The 19,979-nt window shown below is 38.9% G+C and overlaps 1 protein-coding gene across 2 annotated transcripts in view; it reads left to right on the forward strand.

Moving 5' to 3' along the window:
* Window positions 1-19,979, forward strand: part of ATRNL1 (attractin like 1) — a 695,100-nt gene that overhangs the window by 229,351 nt on the left and 445,770 nt on the right. For both annotated transcript variants that reach the window (XM_020779948.3, XM_078389598.1), the window contains exon 21: window positions 7,174-7,226. In XM_020779948.3, coding sequence (XP_020635607.2) covers window positions 7,174-7,226 — 53 coding nt within the window. The remainder of the gene's footprint in view (window positions 1-7,173; window positions 7,227-19,979) is intronic.

Genomic DNA, 19,979 nt, shown 5'->3' on the forward strand with positions numbered 1-19,979 from the left:
GCAAGCACGTTCTCATTCCATCCACATTCTTTGGTCTCATATGAAAGCTGCATTGTTGATTTGCCTTGGAATATTTTAAGTGGAGGAGCTATTTGGCTGTCCCATAGAAAAAAAGAAATTAACCCAATGATCCATTGGGCAGATAGAAGAGAGCTGTATTCAGATGGTAGTAGTAGTATACTTTATTACGGTCAAAGACCAGTAGAACCAAATCAATATAAAATAGATACATTGAGATGTTCCTTCCACAAGAAAAACTGTTGGAATGGGATACCCAAGTATTGGAGTAAAAGGTGGTTTTTTTGTTTGCTGTATGTTAACTGCTGCCATGTGCTGTCTCTGTAGGTCATTATAACCTTGTAATAATTGAAAGACTCATAAATCAAAAAAGTTCAATAATATTTGAAAATAATACCAGTATACAAAAATCTTTTCTTGTGCTCTTTGTTCAATAAACAACATAATAACATGCAGTTTAATTTAGTTTAAATTAAAAAAACTCTTTAAAATGCATGTGTTTTCAAAGCCATTGAAGCTGAGGAGGCCAACTGTACATCACAGAGAAGGGAGCACTAAAAGATAGGATACACTATTTAAAAGGTCCTGTTCTTATCCCCAGATAATTTTAAACATACAAAAAAAACCTCTCTAATTCTAATGTTTCTCCAAGTTAGTCTGTTTTAGCATGTACAACAAATACAGAACAAGACAAAAGTGAAAGGATTGTGGCGCATTAAAGAGTAAGTAATTTATTTCATTGTGAGTGTTCATGGATTATAATTCATTTCCTCAGAGACATGGAGTGAAATATTTAGCTACAGATTTACAATATATACAAGTATACATTGTTGGGACAAGCACTGAGTGAAAATGGGCAATTAATTATGTGCTGTCAAGTAGATGTCAATTTACGGTTGTGGCGTTCACCCTCGTGCCCCCTTGCTTGACCATCAAGACTCTGAGCACACAAAGGCAAACAATCTTCTCTTTTACACTGCTGCCACCAGGTGATCACTAAACACCATAACTTCATGAAGATTCAGGTCCACACTTCAAGGTCTTTTAAATAGAACTTTTGTTTATTGATTGCAGAAACTTAAACTGATTCATGGATGTCTTCTTTAAATCAATTTATTGTTAACAACAACCTTCTATTAGATCAGTGGTTCTTAACCTTTGTTACTCGTATTTTTTTGAACTGCAACTCCCAGAAACCCCAGCCAGCACAGTTGGTGGTGAAGGCTTCTGGGAATTGCAGTCCAAAACTCCTGAGTAACCCAAGGTTAAGAACCAGTGTATTAGATAATACACTCCTAATTCTAATCACACCTCAGAATTCCCCAAACTCCACACCTCACTCTTCACTCTTACTCTGTTACTCTTTCTGACTGACTCTCTCTGACTCCGCCTCTTATAGCATCTCTCTCAGCTCCGCCTCTCAGCAACATGAATATGCATGAACCATTACATAACAAAACATGAACCATTGACCTAATAAATGGGGAACACTACAGACCTCCCCTCTTAAATATGTTTGTTTGGGAGGGGAAACACGTTTTTCCTCCTAAACAAACAGACACAATTACATAACTTATGTAACATTTCACAGTTTTGTAGGTAACATCACATTCAATATAACAATACCATTCCTATTACTCTAGACATTTTAAACAATTACCATTCCTTATGCTCTAAACATTTTAAACAGTTACCATTCCTTATACTCTAAACAATTTAAACAATTACCATTCCTTATACTCTAAACAATTTAAACAATTACCATTCCTTATACTCTAAACATTTTACTAATATTCAATAATATACTTTATCTTATCATTTAAACTTTATTATTATTTTCATTAACATTACTAACCTTACAGAAATTGCAATCAGGAAACTTCTACAGAAATAATTAAACTGTGAATCAAAGTCCATTTCACTTTATAATAAAAGTCCTGGTATCATTCTTCACGTCTTTGTTCATGAATATTCAATTTTTCATCGCGTTTACAAATGTCTATCCCCTGTCATCAGTCATTTGGCTTCCAAGGCATGATAGGAGTCTCTTTTGCAAAGTCCAAGTCTGCAGAGTTCAAGACAGGCTCACTCCCACAGTCATCTGCATGGCACCGCACCTCTCCAAGTCCATAGCTCACAGCATCCGTAAAGAAGGTGAACTCATGGTGGTATCCAGGTGCACTGAAGACTGGTCTGGATGTTACCGCCTCCTTCAGCTGGACACACAACTGCTGGCACTTGGGAGTCTCTGTCGACCACTGGTTCTTTTCTCCGCAACCTTTTCTGTCGACTTGCAGTCATTAGTGACTCGGTTGTCCACGGGGTGTTGTCTGCTGGTTGTTTTATAAGAAGCCTGCTCTCTTTCTGACTCGGGCCTTCACCGTATCATTTGGGGAAAGGGTAGGCAGTTCCCTCTCCTCCTCCTGACCATCTCTGGATGCGTCCCTCTTTAAAACATCAGAGCAGATGCCTTTCTCCTCATTCACACATTGTCCCACAGGTACTTTCAGTGAAAGAGGAGACTGATATTGAACAATTAAACAAAGGTTGCAGTTCTTGGGTAGAAAGGCACAAGAATGAATGAACCCAATTTAAGTGCCCGAGGAACTGTTGCAACTTCACTAATGTAAAATGGGATGGAGTTTTTAGTTTTGGCAAGAACATAGAAGATGTAGTTTGCAGCAGTTTGTGTCCTAGATAAAGAAATGGAGGTGTGGTTTGTATTTTTTCTGGAGCTATGTGAAGGTCTTTTAGCTAGAGAATCAGAGACAGCTAGAGGGAATTGATAGTTGATGTCTTCAGCTGTGATTAAATCATGACCGGTACTTTTAATAGTAGCAGGTTGGATTTCTTGAACTGGTGTAGCATTCACTGAGTTCCCCTCACTTGAATTTTCATGAACACAGTGTCCCTGGTCGTTAAGAAGCACAGGACAAACAGACATCGGGGGGAGGGAGCTGCGAGGTCTTCTGGGCTTCCTTGAGCCATATCATCAGATAGCATTTGCTGTACTGCTGAGTGAGGAGGGGGAGGAGAAGGAGGAGGGGGGAGGAAGGAGGGGGAGAAGAAGGAGGAGGGGGAGGAGAGAGGGAAGGTGGAGGAGAAGGGATGATAACAAAAGCAGCAGAAGATGCATAGGAAGGGAGATTGTTTCTATTTTCATGGAGATCTGGTGGCCTGGAGGGTGGCAGAATCTGAGGTCCTGTTGGAATATGAGCTAATGACTGAGTTAACAAAGGATTTGTGATCTTTAAAATTGCATTCTGACAAAGATGCCACATGTGAAGAATTTTTACTGAGGGTCCAGAGTTCTTGTGAAGCTTATCTCCAATTTTATCCCAATCTGAAAGCTTAAGGCCCCTCCTTCTGAGTACCAGCGACAAAAAGTATTTCTTTCTTTCAATAAATCTCCTACTGAGTCAGAAATGTCACAGTGACCTTCTCTGTGAAGCAGATAGACCAAGTCCTGTTTATGTCTTTGTTGAAATGGTGAAAGGGAGTTTCCCATTGTGTTTCTATTTTCACTGAATACTCATTGGGATCCTAGAATGGATGAAAAGACACATCTGAAACCCTTGCCAGGCGTGGTGAGTTTGTGTTCATTGCCTATACCTCAGGCAATGTTGTTGTCCCTTTCAAGAGTCCCTGTCAGGTCCCTGTTTGATGTCTTTGTTTAAAGCCTCTATCTGAAGTGTCCCACGTTGGGCGCCAGATGTAGGTGATCACAGAGCAAATGGAAAACTAATGATTGGGGTGATCACAGAGCAATAGGAATGCAATTGCAAAGAAGTCCACAAGCAGATGTCCGAGCCAGCGGAGCCTAAAGGCAATGCCTTGAGAACTCTTTTATTAACTTAGCAAGGGTTACATTGTACGTTGTGAGAATTCAGATAGGATCGTCGTCATCATTTAGTCATTTAGTCGTGTCCAACTCTTCGTGACCTCATGGACCAGAGCACGCCAGGCCGTCCTATCTTCCACTGTCTCCCGTAGTTGTGTCAAATTCATGTTGGTTGCTTCAATGACACTGTCCAACCATCTCATCCTCTGTCATCCCCTTCTCCTTTTGCCTTCACACTTTCCCAACATCAAGGTATTTTCCAAGGAGTCTTCTCTTCTCATGAGTTGGCCAAAGTACTGGAGCCTCAGCTTCAGGATCTGTCCTTCCAGTGAGCACTCAGGGTTGATTTCCTTTAGAATGGATAGGTTTGTTCTCCTTGCAGTCCAGGGGTCTCTCAAGAGCCTCCTCCAGCACCACAATTCAAAGGCATCAATTATTTGGCGGTCAGCTTTCTTTATGGTCCAGCTCTCACTTCCATACATCACTACAGGAAAAACCATAGCTTTGACTATTCGGACTTTTGTTGGCAAGGTGATGTTTCTGCTTTTTAAGATGCTGTCAAGGTTTGTCATCGCTTTCCTCCCAAGAAGCAGGCGTCTTTTAATTTCCGTGGCTGCTGTCTCCATCTGCAGTGAACATGGAGCCCAAGAAAGTAAAATCTGTCACTGCCTCCATATCTTCCCCTTCTGTTTGCCAGGAGGTGATGGGACTAGTGGCCATGATCTTAGTTTTTTTGATGTTGGGTTTCAGACCGTTTTTTGCACTCTCCTCTTTCACCCTCATTACAAGGTTCTTTACAAGGTATCATCTGCATATCGGAGGTTGTTAATATTTCTTCCGGCAATCTTAATTCCAGCTTGAGATTCATCCAGTCCAGCCTTCCGCATGATGTATTCAGCATATAAGTTAAATAAGCCAGGGGACAATATACAGCCTTGTTGTACTCCTTTCCCAATTTTGAACCAATCAATTTTGAACCCAACTCCACTCAGCTGAAGTGATACAAACATCAGCATGAGAGGAGGCAGCTTGCTGAAGAGTGGGAGGAGAGCTGAAGCCTGCCTGCCGCCTCTGTGAGCCCTCATTGAAATTTTTAAGCCCAGTTCTGAATGGGGATTATTTATTACAAGGACTACCTCAGTGATGGGAACTGCAACTAGTACAGAACTGATTGTTTCCAAGGGTGAGAAACTCTTTCTACTGGTGTACAGGAGGCAGTGATGGGGAACCACATGCAAAGCAACTTGTTCAATAAAAAGCCATCTAACCAGCAGTGTGTTGATGTAACTATTGATAGACCCCAAGGCTGTTGGCTTCAGTGATGCTCACAGGATTATATTTTGACCTTCCAACAAGAACTGAGAGAGGAGTTAGAGAATAACTATTAATAGTCAGCCAACGGAAGGGTAATAATTTTGATAGATGGGGTATTATTGGAAGAAACTACAGCTTTGTGTTAACATTTTGAAAGTGCTCTTAGACTCAGAAATGGACTTTTGGTATCATGCCAGAGCAGTAGCAATAATTAATTAGTGTCATTTAAAGCAAATGATCTAAGCATTTAATTTGTCATCAGATATTAGTCACATAGAAGTTACAGTAAACTTACAGAAGAGGACGGGGTTCAACTTTCCTTGTCCCTTGAAGTGGGAGGGAAGTGGTGATAAAGGAAAGTGGGCAGAGGTGTCTGCCAATCAAAAGAAATCCAGTAGAAGCGAAGAAACTGCTTGAATGTAAATGAAAGTCCCTTTGACCAAAAGTAAAGCCAAATTGGCAGGGAAAGGATCCCCTAAGAAGACATCTCTGACATCTTCCTTCCGTCCTTCCTTCCTTCCTTCCTTTCAAGTGTAAGGATTCATTAAACATATTTTTAGAGTAGCTGTATAGTGTTGTAATCAAAGATAGCAAAATAAAATGGGTATGATTGTGGTTCACTCTTGCAATGAGTTGAGCAGCAAATTGATTTTGCCATATGAAATATGTATGCTTTAATCATAAGCATTGATATTACTGCATAAAGGAACAAAAAGGACAACGTATAATGGCTTTAAAGTCATTTGTCTAGCATAGCCCTAATAATGGTCTTATCCGTGGGTTTCTTGGTTCTGTGGCAGTCATCACTTGCTATTATGCTGGAATTTTTTTTCTTCCCAATTTTTAAAGTAAACAAAGGAGGCATTTGAAATCAGAAAAAAAGGAATAGACAAGAAGTGAAAAATAGTATAAATTCTGTGAAATAAGCAGACTGTGTTATACCATCAATATTAAATATGATAAATATTAATGGTACTCATTATTTTGAAATAAAATATCTGTCACTTCTATTTATGTGGATGGGAATGAGTAAAATCAGCTATGTAGAGGCAATAGATTAATCATTTCAACTGTATGCATCCCCATGTTTATCTAGGATGTTTCTAAGTGGAGGTTGGGTGACGATGGCCTTCCAGATGTTTTTTATGGAAATTCCCATAGTCTGTCTCTTTTGTCTATGTTGGCATGGGTAGGTAGGGGGTGTGAGCCATAAGCATCTGGAGGGCATTAGTAGCCCACCCCTTTTCTAAACCTTTGAAGGAAGCCAAGAGTGACTGAAATCTTGTGGAGTCACTGTTTTTATAACTCAACATTACTCAAGTGTTAGCAGTTGTAGTGCCAAGACACAAGTACTATTCATATGCCACTTCTTTAGGTGTAACATGTAATCCATCACAAAGGGACCCATGTGGTCAATTGTGCAATTGACTCAGACAATCCCTGTTGCCTAGGCATCATGCCTGGCAAATTTATGCCTGTTTAACTTTGTGTTCTGCAATTAGATACAGAATTTTGGCCATCAGGTTTACACCAGAGAACCAGAGATAGGAAAAACTACTATTTCAGACATTAGACCCCCCCCCCCAAACTAGAACCACATCACTCATAAAGGACATTGTGTCCCTTTTGAAGAGACATTGCTGATGTAAAATAGAGACATACTGTAGCACCCCTTTTTTGTTGACATTTGCATTCCTTAATGGCAATCCATCATGGGCTGCATGCTGGCACTATTCAGATGTACAGGGCCAAAATCCAGCAGTAGATATGGCCAGAGGCGCTTTCTCTTTCTGTTACTCCCTCTTTATCTCTCTTTCTCTTCATCATCCCTTCCTTTCACTGACAAAAGATATGCCTGCTTGCTTGTGAAGCGATGCCAGATTCCATAAATTAGAAAAAAAAGGAAAGATAAAATGAAAAAAATGAAGCAAGATACGTACTTTATAACTGTCTGGTAAATGCCCATTTGTTATTTCTTCTTGTCTTTCTTTTTTCCACAGTTGTGACTCTGAAAACAGATACCTTGGTAATCCACTCAGGGGAACATGTTACTGTGAGTATTTCTAAATTTTATATAATCCTCTGATGTTGCCCATTAAATAATCTGCAGCATGTTCATACTTCACGTTTAACTGATGCTGCATGTCATCTAATAATGCATGCCATCTAATAATTTATTAGTTAATGAAAGTATACAGTGCTGTATCTGAAAACAAGACATATATGTGTTTGTTTTTTAAATTAATAAATGGTGGAACATATTACAAGAAAATGTATAAGATTACACACAGCACAATAGACACAAGAGGGGATGTAACTGTTGAATATATGAGAGTTTATATTCAGCAGTTCAAGCATAATATATTTAAAAAAACTTGTATGGATGGTATTCTCCTTTGTGCTTGTCTATAATTGAAATAATATTCATTTGGTCAAGGTAAAAACTTGAAGAACATTACTGTATGACATATATGTAGAATAAACAGTGATTGAAGCGTTTGTACTTGGTATAGACTTGTGCTTGACAGAACTGTAATGATTTCATATTATCTTCCTTATCAAACATAGTAAAAGACAAATGATCAGAACAACAGTACAAGCAGACTCATAATAGACAACCATAGCAAACATATCTTAACAGACAACTACCAGAATAATAACAGTCTAGTCTCTGTTTTATCTATCTGGCAGTTAAACCTCTTAACATCCATTGGCTAATGTCAGGCATAATTTGATTGTTTGCATAAGTTCCAATATACATACAACTCAATCATTCTTGTACATATAATGTATATACATGCTCGGTTGCACAGTTTCATATTTCAACAGTAACACATATTCAGCATTTTTTTCAATCCCAGTGATTTTTGACATTTTCTCTTAGTGAGGATTTCCTCCATGACCACAATGAGATTTCTTGGAGCAGCAGTAGGACAAATGTTGACCACTGTTTTCTTCTGCTTTTGTTTTTTACCTTCACATGAATTTTATGTCCAAATTCCTGAGCAATCTTGCCTGCTTGTGCCTTTCTCTTCGTTACACTTGTAAATTTCACCTTTTGTGTTAGTCAGTTCATGGGACTGAATGTATCTGTTTGAAACTGACTAGTGTAAAGGTCTGAAATTGATAGCAGCAACAAGAAGAGATAACAAAAATCATAGGGAGGTTAATACATAAAGAGTATGACTTGCTTGGTTGTTAAAAGTTTCCAGTCAGAATCTCTCCAATGGCTTTTCCCTTTTGGATTTAAAAAACTTCAAGCTTGTGCCACACTTAAAAATATTTTGAAAACATTGTCTATGGAGGACTATTTGATGAGAATAGTCTTTATTTGCATATATATTAAAGTAGTATCATGTTTCCTTGAATTTGTCTGTGGCTTTGAATTCTTGCTAAACTGTATAGGTAAGCTTTGTGTAAACCAGACTCTGGCTGTTTTCCTGTTCCTCACAACCCAAAAATAAAGGAGAAACATGTTAATTAGACACCGTTTGCTGCTATGCGTGATGTTATTCCTGCTTCACCAGGGAGTTGTGCAGCAGGAGAGTTGCTTCTTTCTGACTAACCAATATAACAGAATGGTTGTGAGGATTAAGTTAACAGCTCGTGTACACTGTTCTGAAACTCCTGGGAGAGGTGAAAACAACAAGTAACAAGAAGACTCCGTATCTTAGCCCTTTACTCCCAATTCCCTGTGAAATAAATTCATATGATTCCATGCATACATGGGAGTTCATGTTTGTTTACTGCTACCTAGGACACCATATCAGATTTATAAAATAATAATATTATTTTAAATTTCTAGATGTTCCTTTTCTTTGTTATATGAGTAGTTATTATTGACAGATTGATATCAGTAGTGTTGATTTCACTTAAAGTTTGATACACAATTCAAATGGGTGTGTGTGAAATTCACATACAAATAAATCTGCGCACCTGTGTAAAAATGCTAATTAAGTGAAGTTTAATGAATCAGACCAATGTGTATTATTTTATGTAGCTGCAAAGCTGCCTATAAAACATTTGAAAGATGGCAGTAGTAAAATCTAATAATACAAACAGAACAGCCAAAATGTTATTGCTGGTCCCAGCTGGAATTTTTACTCTTTCATAATGAAGATATGCTGTAGATAAATATGGCAGTTTTTGTATACATTTATATTCTGTAGTTTTGCTTTGTTAATTAGATGGCTGTTGTGTTCATAAAGTGCTTGAACTGCAGTAGAAAGGTACATTGAGCTTAATGCAGGCACCTTAATGGTGGAATTCTCAAAATAGATGTCATTTATCTAATAGGGAACTGCTTTGTTTTTGAAGTATTTAAAGACTGCAGGATACTTAGATTCTTTGTTTCCATTTCAACACTGAAATGAGAACTCACTTATAATTCAGTCGTCTGAAACATTCACAGCTGTTCTACGATATGTAGGACACATTGTGTGTCCTATAAGGAATTGTCTGGGGAAAAAAGAGATAAAATTGGAAATTATATCTGTATGGTACAATTATGAAATTTATCCATGAATAATTTTTCAATATGATTATATGAGCGAACATGTTCTACCCAATTATTTTACATTGTATTCTAATAGGCGTCCTTGGAAGATAATGACATTTGTATAGGCACAGTCCCACTTCTATAGTGAAAAAAACAGGGAAGAAATCAGACAGATTTATTTATTTATTTATTTCATTTATATGCCGCCCACACTACCCAAAGGTCTCTGGGCAGCTTACAACATTTAAAATGCAATAAAAATTCAGAGCAATTAAAATGCAATTAAAATATAAATAAAAATTGCCGTCGGACCCACAGCTAATATTATTTCAATTAAAAGCCTTCTGGAACAGGAAGGTTTTGACCTGGCGCCGAAATGTCATCAGTGTTGGCGCCAGACAAATCTCAGTCGGGAGGGCACTCCATAGTCTGGGGGCAGCTTCTGAAAAGGCCCTTTGTCTACAAGCCATCCCTCTTACCTCCTTAAGGAATGGCTCTTTCAAAAGGGCCCCCTGGCTAGATCTTCACTGCCGGGTTGGCTCATATGGAAGGAGGCGATCCTTCAGGTATCCAGGGCCCAAGCCCAAAGCTTTTTACCCAAAGCTTCCTCCCTTTGATTTTAATGATGAATTGATCTGTGATTGCAGTAACTTTTGTGAACAAGAGTACCTGGCTCCTAAGATTCAGACTACAACTGTGAAGAAAGCAGATATAGTATAGACTAGGAGGCAAGGCCAGATACCAGTCTAGTGACTTCTATCAGGAATGAGTTGCTCAAACAGAAGACATGTGAGAAACCTTCCTTTAGAATGGGCAATGATAGTGGACTGCTAATCTGTTTGATTCCTAGGATCAGTAGAATTTTGGTCCATAGTGTTAGTAAGTGATCTGGAATTGCATGATAAATTATTTTCTGTAGTTGGTGATTCTGGTGTGTAGGCAGTAGAAATCTGGTGCCTGAAATATAGATACACTGTGGGAAACTTGACAGTGTCTTATAACAGTAGGCCATATTTCCCAGTGTCATCTAAAGTGTGTTGAAATAGCCTACTTTAATGTAAAGTGAAGGTGATACTACCTTCCTGATTGATTTAAAAGCAGCAACAAGGAGTGTAAAGGAAATAGTCAATGGTGGCTGAGATTACTGGGACAGAAGATGGAATCAACAGAAGCAGAATAAAGAGGTTGCCACAGACAGAATGAAGTACATGTATTTTTCTACACAGTGTCAGGAAAAAGTTGGTTTTTTGCACCAACATCAACACCACTGAAAGTAACAAAGAAAAACAGAGAAAGTTGTTTGAAGCAATTCATATGGTTTTATGCCAGGATAAAATGTATGTAGCTTTTACCATCCTCTTAGCCACATATTCCTTTGATAAGACACACTGCCGCTTGAACAAGAAGACTGGCATCTATGTCCTGGGAAAAGGGGGGAAATTATGAAAAAGTCTACTGTAGTGGAAAGGTGTGCTCCTATACATGATTATGTTAAAGTCATTGAAACAAGTTGAACTACTCTGTGGCAATATGGCTGGCGAAATGCCAGTATTTCTCCAGCTGTATTGCTTCCTCGGTGTGTCGTCCAGCAGAGCTATTTCGAGTGGTTCGGGACCTTCTTCAACCTAATGGTTCGGTGGAGGTCCTGGACTCCTCAGTGGCTCGCTGTAACGAATTTGTTACACACTTTGAGGGAAAAATTGCTCAGATTCGCAAAGATTTGGACTGCACTGTTGATGCAGAGCCCTTGGTTGTGTCCAGTGCTCCGGACTTATGTCATAATTTATTGGATGAGTTGCAGTTGTTGCGACCTGAGGATGTAGACAGGGTGCTTGGATTGGTTTGTGCCACCACTACACAACTCAACTCTTGCCCATCATGGCTAATAAAGAAATCTGCCAGGGGAGTTTGCACCTGGATCCTGGAGGTCGTCAACTCCTCATTAAGAGAGGGAGTGGTTCCTGCCCCATTAAAGGAGGCAGTGATTCGCCCACTCCTAAAAAAACCTAATCTGGATCAAGGTCTAGTGAACAACTATCGTCCAATAGCAAACCTCCCTTGTCTGGGCAAGATGTTGAAACGTGTGGTGGCTGAGCAGCTCCAGGCTCTCCTGGATGAAGCGGATTATCTAAATCCATTTCAATCGGGTTTCAGGCCGGGTTATGGGACAGAAACTGCCTTGGTCGCCCTGTTTGATGACCTTTGCCGGGAGAAAAACAGGGGTAATGCATCCCTGTTGATTCTCCTGGACCTCTCAGTGGTTTTCGACACCATCAACCATGGTGTCCTTCTGGACACACTGGCTGGGATGGGAATCGGAGGCACTGTTTTACAGTGGTTCTGCTCCTACCTGGCTGATCGAGTCCAGAAGGTGGTGCTGGGGGACAGTAGCTCTGACCCATGGTGGTTGCGTCATGGGGTTCCTCAGGGCTCTATACTGCCCCCCATGCTGTTCAATATCTACATGAAACCACTGGGGGAGGTCGTTAGGAGGTTTGGGCTGAGGAGTCAGCAATATGCTGACGACACCCAGCTCTACCTCTCATTCTCTACCAATCCAGGTGAACTCGTGCCTGGACTTGATAATGGTCTGGATGAGGGTCAATAAACTGAGGCTCAATCCAGACAAGTCTGAAGTGCTGCTGGTAGGGGCCCCACCAGATACGTTAAAGGGCCATTTCCCTACCTTAGATGGGATTACACTCCCCCTAAAGGATAGGGTCCGCAGCTTGGGGTGCTCCTTGACCCCAGTCTGACCTTGGAAGCTCAGGTGGACTCGGTGTCCAGGGGTGCCTTCTTACAGCTGCGGAGAATATATCAACTTTGCCCTTACCTGGATGAGCGGAGCCTGGCAGCAGTCACTCATGCACTGGTAACAACCAGACTGGACTACTGCAATGCGCTATACGTGGGGCAGCCTTTGAAGACGGTCCGACGACTGCAACTGGCACAGAACCGGGCTGCGCGGCTGGTAAGTGGTGCTGCCGCACGGATTCATATCACGCCGGTTCTGAAAAATTTACACTGGCTGCCGGTTGCTGCTCGGGCCCAATTCAAAGTGCTTACTTTGACATATAAAGCCCTAAACGGCTTAGGACCTGGTTACCTAAAGGACCACCTTCTTCAATATGAGCTGCCCGTCCTCTAAGATCAGGCCAGGAGGCCCTTCTGAAGGTGCCATCCCTGAAAGAGGTGAGGGGGATGGCATGTCAAAATAGGGCCTTCTCGGCTGTTGCCCCCCAACTTTGGAATGCCCTCCCTAGAGAGATCCGCCTGGCTCCAACACTCTTGGCTTTTCGGTGCCAGGCAAAGACCTTTCTGTTCAGCCAGCATTTCAATTAAACAATATTCCCTAGCTGGCCATATGAGCAGCAGAACTTATTAATTTTAATGTTTTAAGAATTATTTTAATATATGCTATTTTATATTGTCCTTTAAAATGTTTTTAATGTTTTTAAGTTTTAATGTTGTACGCCGCCCAGAAGCCACTGGCAATGGTGTGGCTAAAAAATATTGTAAATAAATAAATAAAAATAAACTGCAAAGGAAAAGGAAAAGCCAAAACAAAAGAGAGAATTTTAGTGCAGACCAACAAGCACCCATCTTTTCTAGCTTCCTGTTCAGACATGAGTGTAAGAAGCAGTAAAGTGCCAAAATCCATTTTATGCTAGACTGATCAGACGTTAGAAGGAGCCAATTAGGAGTAAGCATGGATAGTGAATTTAAGTATCCAAAATACACTTTTCTTAAGGTGTCCACTTCTTTCAGATTAAAAAAGAGAGACTTTAGTGGACCAATTTAGTCAGGTTCATTGTACCGCAAGTTCTCTTTCTTCTTCTCAAGCAGCGTTGAGTATAAGAATACTTACTGTTTCCTTGATAAGAAGATCTGCTTGCAATCCTTTAGCATATTTACTCACTTAATATCACTGTATACAATGGGATTTATTCTCAGGTAAGTGTGGTGCATTGAAGCCTTGGTTTCCTAACACCTGGGTGGCTTGACCTGGTGAGAACATAGTTAAATAATTTTCTTTTGAGTGTGAAGATGCTTAAAGGTTAAGAAATGTATTTTATTTTCATATATTTTACTTTTAAGAGCATTGATATATAAAGAAATATCCACTCTGCTTTTTGAATGTGCCTTATATTTTGCCTTTACAGTATATCTTTTACATGTACTTCTGTTTACAACTTTTCATAAATGTAAGAATTTTTGATGGCAGTCATGCCTACTGCTTTTCATAACTGCAAGACTGGATTTCTGTTTAAACATTCCTTCTTACAGCTTTCCATAGCTGTAAGACTGATTTCTGGGCAACTGTGTTGTTAATACTTTTGGCTTCCTTTTCTTCATCTTCTTCTTATGGAATGTAGAAGTTTTGTAGGTGGATAAAGCTTATGGAAATAGGCAAGCGGGTGTTGAACAATTTTCCTGCTTGGAAAAGGTAGAACAAAAAAGATGTGGATGTCTAGAATCAATGTACCCTCTAACTTTCAGCTCCGTTGAGCAAGGCTGTGCCTCTCTTACGCATGACTTTGCTCCTACGCACACACATGACTCCACCCCTGCGCATGCAGGGTTCCATTGCGACTGGAACGTAATGCAATTGTTGCGTAGAGGGGGAAGAGGGGGTGTAGGAAGGCAGAGGCACACACACCCAGTTTAGAAGGAACCTTTTCTAGAATACTTCACTATGAATGAAACAATGGTTTGAATGACTCATACCTTGATGCCCAGAAACACTTCAATATGACTGACATGAGTGGTATATGGGTCACACAGATCGACCCTTTCAGAGATAAATGTCAGTTGTAATGGACCACAACAGAATCAAACTAGCGAGGTAAAATTTTATAGTGTTCTGACGTTATTGTTCGAGTGTCATACAGAGTGTCACACAGGCCTGTAATCTGAGCATATTTACATACCCTTCTCCTATTCCTCTCTGCTGTGGTCCCAGCAGCCACCACTCCTTCTTTGGGTCTACCTAAATACTCAGTTAAACATCTTGAAATTCATACTAGGAAGAGGACAGGTTATATGGCATTCCAGGGTGGCAGGGAGTCAAGCAAGTTATTACTGAGTTCAGGGTAATCCTTTACTGTACCCTTGCTGAGCTGTTTTGCAATGTGTCATGCTCAGGAATGATTTCAAAGTTAAGTAACACTAATGGTTGTTGTGGGTTTTTTGGATTCTTTGGTCGTGTTCTGAAGGTTGTTCTTCCTACAACACGGCCAAAGAGCCCGAAAAACCCACAACAACCATTAGATTCCGGCCGTGAAAGCCTTTGCAAATACATTAAAAAACACTGGTTTTTTTCCTACTCTTTTGCTCATATTACCATGGTGGTGAGTGGAATTTCTTCAATAGTGATCCTCTGCCTCAGTAATCTAGTAACATTTAATAGAACCTAGTGTCCGGTTATGAATTTCTAATTAATATGACAAAATAAAATCCATTCAGACTTAATATGAGTAATGAAATAGGAGACAAAGTGCGTTGTGCTGGTTCCTTATCAGATTTCTCAATTTCAGCTCCATTCAGCTTAATGTAGGACCATACCTACCATTTTGTAGTTCAGTTGCCTAATGACAGAAGGTTAGAAAGCATGCTTGGTTTCTATAGTAGTAATTCTTTTTGAGTTAAAACCAGTGATGAGAGTAGAGTAGATACTGTCCCCACCCCTACCCCCTGCAAATATATATTTAGATTTTTTAAGTTGGAAGAATAAAAGTCTTACTGGAAGTTTTAAAAATCACAGTTCTGCATCAAATTTTGTGGGAGAAGATTGTGTTTTCATCTATGTGTTTCTTCCATGCAGAGCCAAGCATCCTGGACTTTCTGGAACAGTTGTTGTTGTTGTTGTTGTTGTTGTTGTTGTTGTTGTTGTTGTTGTTGTTGTTGTTGTTGTTGTTGTTGTTGTTGTTTAGTCGTTAACTGATGTCTGACTCTTGGTTACCCATGGACCAGGGTATGCCAGGCCCTCCTGCTTTTCATTGCCTCCCAGAGTTTGGTCAAATTCATGTTGGTATCTTTGATGACACTGTCCAACCAACTTGTCCTCTGTCGTCCCTCTTGCCTTCACACTTTCCCAACATCAGTCATTAGAACAAGGGAAGTCATTGAACTGTCCCTCCCAATGCTACTGGCTCTGAAAATGACTATTTCAGATATTTACAGAAAAGTATAATTATACAAAGCAGTAAGCCCATGTTATTCAAAATAGAATTGAAACTGCTAGAGACTGGGTGTCCCCCTCTGTCTGTTTCTTTCAGCTAGTCTGTTCTTAGGCCAGCCTTTCCACAAAAAGTCACGGAAGCTTTAATCAGCATTGTGTTATGGTTAGAAAGAATTGTGTTCTTATTAACAAGTTAAAATTTTCCACTAAATTCACAATGAAAATTGCTGTTAGCATTATTGTTGAGTTTCTTTTATCGATCTTTGCTTGTACTTCATCTAACCTTTGTTATATTAAAAGAGCCAATTTGATATTTGACTCCTAAATACATGCAGATTTTCATTTGTATCTTACTTGCAGTCAGAGTTGTTTCAAAAATCTGTGGAAATCAGCAGTATACACCATGGCAGCCATTTTGCTTAACATCTGCAAATACTTTGAGCCTTCTTTATGATTTATCATATGTGTGAATATGTAGAAACACATCAGCAAAGATATCAGACTGTTATTTTCTTTGTTTTCTGCAGGCCATGAACTATTCTTGCAATACCAAGGGTGGGGAAATGGAATGAATTAGAATACCATTAATAGTTGAGGAGATAATGAATAGGAATACATTCATTGTAAATTCTCAACTGTTCTAACACATTTGACTTCACAGTTTGTGAAATATTTGTATATACATGACTGGATAGATGCATGTGGAGTGGTTTTGTATTACTTCTGATCAGTTCTTTTTCTTCTCAGTGAGGAGACAGCATTGCTCCTAAATGAGAAATGAAAGGGAATGAAATACATACAACAAAATATTTGTTTATAGAATTGATGAATAAGTAATTGCTATGAGAAAACATCATATTGGAGACATTTAAGAGTGAATTTTCCAACATTGTAGAAAAGTATAATTAATGAGATTCAATTTAAAGCTGTAAATCTTAAGTGGAATAATAGGAAGTACATTGTTAGGAAATTTAGTGAGTTGGTGTGAAGAATTCTTGGTGGCAGACTCAGATATCTTAATCAGTTGTACTTAGAACTGTTTATTTTTTCCACAAAGTGAAGTGCTCATATTTTACTACAAAATATGTATGCCATAAAGGAATGTGTGTTTCACATATATCTATCTAAATCTAAATTCAAATCATTCTTGAAAGTATAATGTATTTCAAGAATATCACATGAACAAAAATATAGTATATCATGTAGATATTAATAATTGCATGCTTCTACTATAATTTTATTCTGAAAACCAGTCTTCCAGGCTATGATCCTTCAAGGAGCTTGTGAGAGGGCTACTGGGCCCATCACTTCCCCTGTTGTAGCAAATCAACAGGGAATCTGATCTCTGTCCAAAATAGCACATGGAAAAAGTGTCAGCTACAGATGCTGTGCTGAAAAACAGTTCTGTCCTAAGCTGTTAGGGTTCTGATCTTACTGCCCTGGGTTACTCAAAGACTATAGGGATCGCAAAATATAAACATAGAGGTGACAGTACATTGCTTCTTCACATGGAGGATAATGGTATTCTTCATAACAAGTTTGTTTTTCTATATTTATGACATATGACTATAATAGGAATAGCAGCTTGTTTTTTTTTTTTTTAAAGGCAGATCTTCCACTAGCATAAATTCCGTAGCGGATCTTCTCTGCAAAATCCAAACAGAAATATTTCAGTTACTTTGGTTACTTTAATGTTTGTTACACTGCAGTCAATAAGGCCTCCAGACTTTCACTACTGATGAAGGTGAGGAAAAAGAGCATCCAGTGAAAAAGAAGAAATAGTTTCAATATGATTTGGGCAGTATAATTTATGCAGGGAAACCAAGCACTTCCTAGCCCTTAAATAGAGTGTATTACATGATACCACCTGTGATGTAAGTTCTTAATAAGCAGATACATATAATCTGTTTCCCCATCCATTTCTCCAACTACATACTGTATCTGTCAGTTTCCAACTGCACAATTCCCCCCACCAACTGCATGCTTTAAAACATCCTCAGGAATATGAGGTTGAGTATTTGGATTTATTATTACCAGATGAGTATTTTGAAATAAAAATCAGTTATAAATAGTCAATTTTTCATCTACATAAATAACCCCTTTCAAAACTGATAGTTCTATAATGAAAATACATGTTCCTCTTGGTTAACATGGCGACTAAAGATCTGTTGTATACTGAAGACTAGTTATATATTCTAAGAAATTGAAAATAGTTTATTGTTATTATGATAGTCTGGCATACCTGTCACTAGGGATAGGGTTTTTGGAATTTTTTTTTTGGACTGCAGTTCCTGTAATTCTCCATTCTGGGGCTTCTAAATGACGAATACCTTACAGACACCTAAATATGGCTCACCTGGAAGAAAGGCCTAAACTGGAAGGGCGAGGTAAGCCCAAGCCTCCTCTTCTTGGCCCAGTTCTAGCTGTGAGTTTTCTTTCTGCAAAGGAAGCTAGGTTGACCCAGACGTCAAAACTTTCCAGTTTAGACCTTTTTCCTAGAATAGAGAATTAAGAGATTTGTACTCCAAAAAAATCCAAAAATCTTATCTCTACATGCCACTGCTAAATAAAGTTAATTGAAGGTAGTATTCAATATTAGCTTTATATTAGGGATGGAAGTACGAAAGTGTACTACAAGAGTGTATTACTGTGGCAGAATGAATGCTATTCATTTTTCTCCATTACATTGAGTGCTACAGACACAAACTAAATATTCTTCAGTGCCTGTATAAAATGTATGCTACATCCACATCACATATCTCAATCCATTTTGTTTTAAGCCAACATTAATTTAGTGAACATGTTGATTTAGCACATAAACATGAGTTCCAAGTAGAGAGAAATTATAGTTTTATGAGCAAGTTCAGCTGCAAATGTAGAATTGGTCACAGTGCATTTGCTTTTCCTTTGTTTTAAATGATGGCTGTTGAGGAAGCCTGCATAAATGAGGCATCCAAATTTTTGGATTAATGCCTTATCTATCAGCATCTACAGCTTGTATGGTTTCAGAATCTGCACTCCTGCGTATAAGTGAATAAAATGCAGAAACATACAGTTTTAATGGATGGAGTCAAATTGGTTGGATATGATGGAACCATTATGGTTTTAACAATTCATATTTATATTGAATGTTAAGACTGCAACATCATCAATTGTCACATTTCAGGGAAAATGTTCAAGTTATAATTATTAAGGAAGCTAACTAAAACAGGACATTCTTTTGAGTAAGAAAGGAGAACAGAAGGAATAATATGTTACCATGACATATGATGTATTGGACACCTGTTCTAAAAATATAGTATCTATGACAAAATATATAGTTGGAAATTTCAAAACAAGGTCAGTGTTTTTTTTCAGATACATTTCTTTGCTGTCTCCTCTCAGAAATGTAGACTTTACCCCAACTTCTGACAATTTAGATTTGCAAATATATTTCTAGTTCAAATTGTGACCTGCTAAACTCTATATCTGATTAAGAAACAAAAAACTGTGTGACCTTGGTCAAGTTATCCCTGGACAAAGCAAATATTTCTCTGGAGTCATAGTCATGGTCTTGTAAATATGATTCCAGGCTATAGCCAAGAGCCTGCAGGGGAAGAAGGGGATGCCCAGATGTTAGCCATTAAAGAAGGCATAGTGAAAACCAGTTGGTAGTGGGTACAGTTATACTGGAGCAGCAGGGCCTTGAATAACTCCAAGAGAACATCTTGCTACAATAAAGTATTTAGCTTACATGAACTTTTAATTTTTGTGCTGGTTAAGCATAGCTACTTAACCCAGGCCATACCTCACATGAGGTAGACAGGAGTGTTTAAAAAGCAACTAATAACGTCTAGAATTTTTTACTTCATTGTTCTTCAGCTAAGACCAGCTGGGTATGATGTTACCTTTCTGCCAGATGGGAGAAAAACCTTGCGGCAAGAGTAAGTGTTCCTCCGGGGATTCTGGCCTAGAGGGTATTCTCTCAAGCTACAAGGTTTCAGGGATACATTTCAAAGGGTTCTGGATTTCTGCATCCTATAATGATGCCAGATCTATGTCTGGGGTCTATGTTAGCAAACCCCATGGCTTTGTTTTCCTTCCATTCTAAATCTGTACCCTGGCCATTGCTCAAAGCTTGAGGTGTG

This window comes from Pogona vitticeps, chromosome 3 (genome assembly GCF_051106095.1).
Source record: "Pogona vitticeps strain Pit_001003342236 chromosome 3, PviZW2.1, whole genome shotgun sequence".
NCBI lineage: Eukaryota > Metazoa > Chordata > Lepidosauria > Squamata > Agamidae > Pogona > Pogona vitticeps.